This window comes from Sinocyclocheilus rhinocerous, unplaced genomic scaffold (genome assembly GCF_001515625.1).
Source record: "Sinocyclocheilus rhinocerous isolate Xijiao unplaced genomic scaffold, SAMN03320098_v1.1 scaffold3263, whole genome shotgun sequence".
Taxonomy (NCBI): domain Eukaryota; kingdom Metazoa; phylum Chordata; class Actinopteri; order Cypriniformes; family Cyprinidae; genus Sinocyclocheilus; species Sinocyclocheilus rhinocerous.
This window is the reverse complement of record NW_015664010.1, coordinates 459253-469036: the sequence shown is the minus strand read 5'-3', so window position 1 is coordinate 469036 and position 9784 is coordinate 459253. Positions and strand designations below refer to the sequence as shown.

The 9784-nt window shown below is 33.9% G+C and overlaps 1 protein-coding gene across 1 annotated transcript in view; it reads right to left on the bottom strand.

The window, feature by feature from the left end:
• Nucleotides 1-5490: 5490 nt before the first annotated feature.
• Nucleotides 5491-9784, bottom strand: part of LOC107729142 (potassium voltage-gated channel subfamily C member 4-like) — a 5689-nt gene continuing 1395 nt past the window's right edge. The window contains exon 2 of the mRNA XM_016539528.1: nt 5491-6164. Within this exon, the coding sequence (XP_016395014.1) occupies nt 6040-6164 (125 nt within the window). The 3' untranslated portion in view covers nt 5491-6039. The remainder of the gene's footprint in view (nt 6165-9784) is intronic.

Below are 9784 nucleotides of genomic sequence, written 5' to 3'. Positions count from 1 at the left end.
AAGAGATGCTGGTTTCTGACTGTAAACAAATAAGTCTTGATCTTGTCTAAAAGCTGTGCTCTCTTTAAACGCGCTTGAGTGTGTGTGTGTGGAGCTGTAGATCACACAGCGGTTCACACAGAGAAGAGCAGAGAGACTGTGATGCAATATTCATGCTCTTCACTTCAGTCTTCTCAGAAGCGGGTTTGTGCAGAGACTGAGTTGTTATGGATACGGCAACTCCCTGGTCGTTATGGATACAGTTGCTCATGGGAGGTCTGCGGCCTAAAAAACACAAGCTCACCCCCAGCTGTTTTGTTTCCCCACCATGGCAACGGTGTCTGTAGTGACGGGACAGAAGAAGACCTACATACAGAGACCTACATCAAGGCTGATGGGAGAGAAGATGACGAGCATGGAAATCATCAGCAGCAGTTTAAAGACAGTTTAAAGGCTACACTACAATAGGAATAAAGAAAACAAACCTAAGTTTGTTTAGTTTCTCAAATGTGTCTCCAAGAAAGCAATGAGGTTAAATGCAAAGCAAATGACTTTTGCTGAAGTTCTCAGATGTTTCTCAGATGAAAAAGACCCCTGAAATCACACACATCTGTCAGATCTCAACAATTACTCAAACATTGAATGATCTGAGCTGTTATCTTCATCTTCACTCTCTACTGTATGTCAAAACTCATTTGTGTCTGTTTTCCTTTCTCATGAATTTTAAGAGAAACATATGGAAGCTTGTTTCCACGGGATAAAAAAAAAATCAATCTAATTGCGACATTTTAACTCACAATTAACTATTTTCTCACCATTCTGAGTTTGTCTCAAAATTCAGTCTTTTTTTCTCAGAATTGCAAGATATAAACCGAATTGTGATATAAACAAACAACTGCGAGAAGTCAGAATTGCAAAATGGAAAGTCACACTTGCAAGATGTAAACTGAGAATGTAAAGTCAGAATTGCGAGATGCAAGAAATAGTCACAATTCAGCGAAAAAAATGTCAAAAATGTGAGATGTAAAGTCAGAATTTCTCGATTCTCCAGATTGCAAGAAAGTTCTTAATTTATATCTTACAATTCTGACTTGACATCTCACAATTCTGAAAAAAAGTGAATTGTGAGACAAAAAGTCCCGTTTGCCTTTTTACTTTTTTTTTTTATTCTGTTGTGGAAACAGGCTTCCATAGAAACATATGAGGCAAAGTTGAAAGAAAACTCTTAGATACAGGGCTCCAGACTGCGCCTAAAATGGTCACATTTGGGAGCAAAAATATTAATTTGTGAGTGATATTTTTGCTGAGATGACTACATAAATTTACATTTTGTAATTTAAAAATGTGCATGTCAAAGATCTTTAGTCTATTTGCTGTGTTCTGTTAATGAGTGAACTTCGTATTATTTGTAACGTGCTTGCCGTCCAATAATCGCAATAAGCTTTGTGATACGTTACCTTTTAATATAAATAAAGTATCAGCTTTAAAAGCTTTATGCCAAATTAATAATGTAATTCAAACAATAAATGCAGTTTTGGCGCTCTTTAATGCGGCATGAGCAATCGCTGTAGCGCCTCAGTTCAAGCGGCACGTGAACCCATCAGATCTTTCTCTTTACTATTCTAGTATGAAATAAACATGAATGAACATCAAAAGGTACAACTTACTGAAATGTCTCATGTAAAAGCTCATTCAGTGTTTCAAACTGCGGAATACGTGTAAAGCTTGTAAACAATGCCACGTAACAATCATTTATCTCAGAATAACCATTCGGCATTCATTAGCTCATTAGTCAGCTAGAAAAATAATTATAAAGAGGAGTGTTTTGCTAAATATATGTGCTATATTGCTTATTCATATTTTTATTTAACCTGTTGTCTACATAAGAAAGAATGCAATGCAAATAATTTTTATTTACCGTATGCCGATCATTTATCTTCTATGATCTTTGATCGTAGCGCTCGGCCTACGTAAGGCTTCACATACAGTTGTCTATTTAAAATCAATGTGGTGAGCACACAGATGATCACACCACACTAATATGTGCCTTTTTCGTCTTTTATTATCATATTTGCCTTTTTAGAGCACTTTTAGCTGTGCAGTAGCGCAGACGTTTACATTAGTTTAGCGGGGAAGGTCCCGAGGTTGCCAAAATCAGCCAAACATCCATTCAAAGCTATACGGAAAACTGCAGATCGCAGGCCGGATTTTCACAGAAAAAAGGGTTCAGTGAATAAATGCACACACTGGAAAAACTGCTACATATAACGACTTTCTACTTGGGGACCTTGATATAAATGTAGCGGAGTAAAAAGTACGATATTTGTCTTTCAAATGTAGTGAAGTTGAAGTAGCAAGTTTCCAGAAAAAATAATACTCAAGTAAAGTACAGACACTCAAAAAGTGTACTTAAGTACAGTACTCAAGTAAATGTACTGCATTACTGTCCACCTCTGAGAAATACAGACTGGATGTGTGCAAAGCATATGACAGCATTTATAGGATGCATTGAGCAGGAGCCCAAACTACACTCAATGGCCAAATGATGCTGACATAATTATGGTCTGAGATATTGGCACAGATTCTGTGTAATAAACAATTCTTTGTGACCGTTTAGTTCCTATTTTAAGTGAACCTCAGTTCCCCCCTTAATAGATTTTTTTTGTCTGGAGCCCTGAGACATGAAAGAGCAACATCTGAGCAATATCATTCTCCTCTGGGCGGTCCAGGCGATGCGGTGTGTTTCAAACAGAAAGAAAAGAAAGCTGTTTGTTTGTTTTTTTTACAAGGTTAATATGTTTATCCAACTGTCTCACATTGCATTGAACTGTACATATTCTTCAGACGCAGTCTTTACATTTTGACCATGGGTTTTGCATGAACTACAAAAGGCCGACAAATGACTCCACAATGTTCAAAAGTCCAATCACTGAAACATAAAAACACTCCAGATTCACAGTCTGCACAGAGTGGACATACAGATACACCACGGGACTGACAATGAGACTCTTCAAGAGACACAAAAATACAAGATCTAAGTTCAAAAAAATATATATATACCTTCACATTTTTGTCATATATATTTGAAACGGTGCCCTGACTTCTTAAAGCAGCAGATAATATTAAAATGAAGAATACTATCCTCTTAAGTTCTGTGGGTGGTGGGAAAACACGCACGCACACACACACACACACACACACACGCACACACACACACAAAAACCTGTCAAGAATTTGTCCAGCTCACATTTAACCCAAAATCCCCAAAAATATATATTTTACATATAGAAAATGACCTTTCTTTCTTTTCTTTTTTTTTTTTTTTTTAGACCAACACTTTTATTCAGCAAGATCACATTCAATTAAATTGATCAAAAGTGACAGTAAAGACTTTATAATGTTACAAAAGATTGCTATTTCAAATAAACACTGTCCTTTTGAACTTTCTATTCATTAAAGACTCCTAAAAAACGCATCACAGTTTCCACAAAAATAAAAATCATGTTTCTTGAGCAGCAAATCAGCATATTAGAATGATTTCTGAAGGATCATGTGACACTGAAGACTGGAGTAAAGATGCTGAAAATTCAGCTTTGATCACAGAAATAAATTACAGTTTAACAGATATTCAAATAGAAAATAGTTACTTTACATTGGAATAATATTTCAGAATTTGTACTGTATTTTGATCAAATAAATGCAGCCCTGGAGTGCACAAGAGACTTTCAAAACATTACAAAATCTTATCAACCTCAAACATTTGAATGGTGGTATACTTATTTATTTTTATTGTAAAAGTGTATTTTACTCATGTGCACATTGAATAGAATGTAAAAATGGCAAAAAATCGTATTGGTCCTAAAATAGGCTTCATTTTATTTATGTAAAATATAATTGTATTAAAATTCTTTTGATTTTGCAGTGAAATGTGACCTGGACATGTTCTTGACAGGTTTCATGAGACGCACGCACACACACACACACATACACACACACACATACACACACACACATACACACACACACATACACACACACACATACACACACACACATACACACACACACATACACACACACACATACACACACACACATACACACACACACATACACACACACACATACACACACACACATACACACACACACATACACACACACACATACACACACACACATACACACACACACATACACACACACACATACACACACACACATACACACACACACATACACACACACACATACACACACACACACATGCGCGCACACACACACATGCGCGCACACACACACACACACACACACACTGATGTGACAGCTCTAATCTCTCCAATGCTGAAGGAAAAGAAAGGATCTAATTAGAGCGAAGGTGTCCGTGCCGCGCTTGTGTTTTCAGAGGCTCTGCTGCGGCGTCTGTCACGGACTGAACTGAAATCACAGTGTGAATCGGTGCAGCTTTGTTTCACATCATTATTGCACATCACATCTGATTGTTGCACTGGGCGAATTTTCCAGGAAACGGGGAGGAGCAAGAGAACTGCGAAAAATCAGCACACATTCAAAGACCGCATGACATTCAAATGACGAGGTTTTGTGGCTTCATATCTGCTCACTTACATTAAAACCTGACAAAATGATCTTTTCATTAGATGTATACATTAAAAAACACACATTTTAGGTCTAAATGTTAAAATTCCTTCAAAGATTTTAGCTTGATATGCAACTATAAGCAAAGTTGGGGTCAACACACCTGTGCAAATGAAAGCATAGTGGTTATTTTAAAAAGTCAAAGAAAACTGTGCTTTTAAGTCATTTCATGAGGTCTGTAGAGCACTAGTTCAGCCAGAAATGAAAATTTGCTGAAAATGCACTCAACCCTCAGGCCATCAAAGATGTAGATGAGTTTGTTTGTTCATCAGATTTAGAGAAATGTAGCATTGCATCTGTTCCAAGTAATGTTATATTTTGGGTGAAAATGAAGTTAGTAGAATGTTGTAAGGAACATTTTTGAAACCTTTAAATAATGTTATAATTGCGACAAGAAAACTGAACATTCTTATAATAATAACATTAAAATGTTCAAATAACGTTTGGGTGGAAGTTACTAGAATGCTATATGAAACATTTTTGTAGACATTAACGTTCTAATCACGACAAGAAAACTAGACATTTCAAAAGAAACAACATTTTTATAACCTAAATTTGTTTCCTGCGTATGGACTCATATTTTGGCCAGAAGCGACGGTTTGAAGTTAAAAACGTCTTAATGATGGATTTGTTTCTTACAAACACACAGCTTTTTGCTTCATAAGACATTAACTGATGGACTGGAGTGGTGTGGATTACTTGTGGATTATTGTGATGTTTTTATCAGCTGTTTGGACTCTCATTCTGACGGCACCCATTCACTGCAGAGCATCCATTGCTGAGCAAGTGATGCAACGCTACATTTCTCCAAATCTGATGAAGACATCTTGGATGGGCTGAGAGTGAGTAAATGTTAATTTTTGGCTTAACTATTCCTTTAAGTGTCCCATTTGAGATCAACATCCCACATACAAACACACACAAAGACAACAATGAATCCACCAGAGATACTAGAGCAAATAAAAACATAAATGACTGAAGGTCACATTTATTAAACTTATCGTGTTTACTTTCTCTCTACTCTGTAGTTTAGTATAGTCGATACACTAATACTTCATTTTTAAACACTTGTGCCTCTACACATCTTAATACACTTATTGCAACGACAGAGGCCTTGGAAGGGGGTTCGAGGGGGTGTTTGATTTGCTACCTGTCACAGAGGGGAAGCCACAGGTGGATGTGTGTCCTTTATACAGATGCGACATTTAAATGGAGAGCCGACTCGTTTTAAGCAGGAAACGTTTCACTATCCATATCGTGATTTTTTTTTTTTCATTGCGCCGACTGGCTTCAGTCTGTATCCACACCGAAAATAAACGGGAAACTCCAAATGTCGTGAGCAGTCCGATCGATCCGTAAGTGTGCTTTTCTGTTCACAGAGCGTCCGCTTTCAGAACTGTCCAATCACAGGCTTATTCTATTCCAGACTGTCCAATCCAATTCATCAAATCCATCTGAGTCTCTGCTGGCCCCGCCTTCCCCGTCTCTGGCCGATATAAACTGTACGTCAGCCAGAGGTGATACAGTAGCTGCAAACGCAACAACATCCCGTGCATCAGAATTGCGTAACAAAAGCGTCAACATTTGCCATTTCTTTCTTCTTCTTTTTTTTAAAAAAGAAACTATTTTAGACCAAATATATTGCATCTTAACAGGTGAATCTCATGAGTAATATCTGGGACAAAAATCAACCAAAAATTATTAAAAAAAATATATATTTTTGCATGAATAAAAAGGGAAATTAACCAGGGCAATTAAGATTTGTACGTGAATTTTGACTATTTTTGTACTGAATTTATATTAATAAAACAAATACAATAAAATCACTGTGTAATGAGATTTTATGCATTACAGTTACTTTCTGCATAAAAGAAAATGTGCTATATTGTCATTCACATAACACGCAAAGCAAAAATTAAATATAGGTTTAATGTTCATTATGCAAAATATAATTGCTTAATGTTTTTTTATGCATTTATTTATAAGTATTGTGTGTCTATATAAATCACACAAAAGCTTCAAAATTTGCCATTTGTTCTTTAAAAAAACAAAACAAAACAAAAAACGAAACATTTTTAGACAAAAATAGATTGCATCTTTTAACTGGCTAATCTAATCAATAATGTCAAACAAATGTCTGGGTCAATTATCACCCTAAAAAAAAAATATATATATATTTTGCATGAATAAAAAAGGGAAATTAATAATTTTTTACGACTGTTGAGATTTAAATTTTTGGTACTGAATATTTACAAAACAAATATAATCAAATCTTTGTGTAATGAGATTTTATGCATTACAGTTAATTTCTATGTTTAAGCAAATGTGCTTAACTGTCATTAACATAATGTGCAATGCAAAAATAGGTTTAATTTTCATTATGCAAAATATAATTGTTTTTTATGTATTCATTTATCAGTACTGTGTCTATATAAATCACACAAAAGCTTCAATATTTGACATTTGTTCTTTAAAAAAGAAAAATTTTTAGACAAACTTTTTTTAGACAAAATATATTGCATCTTTCAATAAAAATAAGACATTATATGTTGCATGAACAAAAAGGGTAATTGCGTTGAGATAATGTATTTTGACAGTATTTTTTGTAGTTATTTTCTACATAAAAAAAAAGTGCTTACTTGTCATTAACAAGATGCAATTCAATAAAAGAGGTTTCAATTTTTATATGGAAATTCAAATTTTTATGCATACATTTTTCAGTATTCTGTGTCTATATAATCACACAAAATCTTCAATATTTGCCATTTCTTCTTTATATATGCACAATTACTCATTCATATATATATATATATATATATATATACACACATATGAATGAATAATTGTACATGTTAATAATACAAAATATAATAATTGTGTCCAGGCAGTAATAGATTTTATGCATTACAGTAAAATTCTACATTAAAGAAAACGTGCTTATAAACATTGAACACAAATTTTTTTCTTTTGATTTTGGGATGAAATCTGACATGGATATTTCTTTGTGAGATTCACCCTAACATCATATTTCTCTTAATACACACATACATATATAATGCATATATCCAGTGATTTACAGGACGTGCACAGTGAGCAAACAGCATTTGCGGTTGTGTATTTGTTCAGGGTGTGGACACAAAGTGCTAAATGAAGTTTATGCCGAGGATGCGTGACACAAAATCTCCCTATAGCAGTGTTGCTTAGCAACCGTCCCTTCCAGACTGACTCACATGATGCTCAGGACAAATCTCTGAATTACATCTCAGAATTAGCATTAGCTAAACACACACTGCACATATGAATCAACCCTGTAGTTAATAATGAATGATGGAATACTTTCAATCAGACAATGTGTTAAATTAGTTATGACTATGAATGTTTTTGCAAGCATGAAAATAAATATATGACTCATAATTTTCATCAACAGAGTGAGATCAAATCAACATGAAATCAAAACTCCTAAATACACATTCCTGTGCACAATTCATAATGGCACGTTTTATAAAAATGCATTTAATTATTTGTAATTATTCAACCCCTTCAATTTAATCACCTGGCTCTAATTAGCGGAAGTAATGTCTGCTTTCATTTTCTGTAGGCAAAATTTATTTTCTTAATTTATTATTTAGATATTTGTAAATAAATATAATTAATATTTGCATTACTATAACACAACATATATTTAAAATTTAAATTGTAAACATGCATATATATATACATGTATATATATATATTAAATATATAATATATATATATAACTTTAATTGTGAAATAATTATGTAAAAAAACTATTTTCATTACTGTAATATAATAATATATATTTAAAATGTAAATTGTGAAATAATTATGCATCATGGAAGTAATTTATGTAAAAAAAAATCCATTCTCATTACTGTAACACAATATATATTTAAAAATTTAGTTGTAAAGTAATTATGGATTATGGTAGTAATGTATATTAAAAAAATCTAATTTTCATTACAGTAAAACAATATATATTTAAAATTTAAATTGTGAAATAGTTATGCATCATGGTAGTAATTTATGTAATTTAATAACTTAATTCAATAACTGATTTATGTTCATTTAAAAAAAAATTTTTTTTAAACTATACTACTTAAATAATAATTTAGAGAGAAGCATCACTAAGAATAATGGGAATTACAAAGAAAACAAATTTTAACAGTACTAATAATTGTTTAATTGAAATGTCACAGGCTTCATTGTCATTAAGCAAAATATAATTTTTTGTATTATGATTTTGTGAGATTCGCCCCAATATTTCTTCTGATAAACTTTCTAATACCACTCTATATACAGTTATGTATGGAACATCATAATTGCTACATAATAGAGCCCCGCCCACAGTAGGCGGAGTCTTTGGCTGTGTTTGAGCGTGGGGGCGTGGCCTCAGAAGATGGACGGGACAGGGGAGCGGGAGGGCGAGCTGTAGGGCGAGGTCACTGGAGAGAGACGCAGAGAGCCGGCTATGCTGTCAAAGCCTTCAGACGTGAGAGAGAGCGCAGCATGAAGAGCACAAACACACAAGACAAACATTAGACGGGTGAGAGACATGAGAGACGTGCACACAAACACATTTGAGACGCTTTTGGTGTTTCATTTTGAAGGCTGAACACGGTTTGTGTGTAAATCATGTGCTCAGTGATTGTGAGAAACTCAACTGTGTGTTACTATGATAACGACTGTCTCAGAAGACTACAACACGGACCAATTATGATGATGATGAACACAAATATTTCAACAAAAGCCAGTCTGGATGGAAATGCCAACTAGAACTGTACAAAACTCGCAAAAATCCCACAAATCGTCTCATTTCTGCATGTCTTTTATGGATAGTGTTTGACCTATGATGAGCAAACAGTGTACAGTATCCTGTACCGTACATGCAATGCAAGAATGTCGTTTACACATCATGGAACAACGATCAATGCAAGTAAATGATATTGATTAGTACGTACAGTATCATGTATATCAGAATGTAATATGCGGTAACGGTACATTATGATGGAAGATGGTTAGTCAGAGCTGTTGTCCTGATGCTTAAAATATAATATTGTAATATAAACATATATATTGTACATTATTAATAATTGTTAAATATATTTAGAATTACATTATAAATTATAAT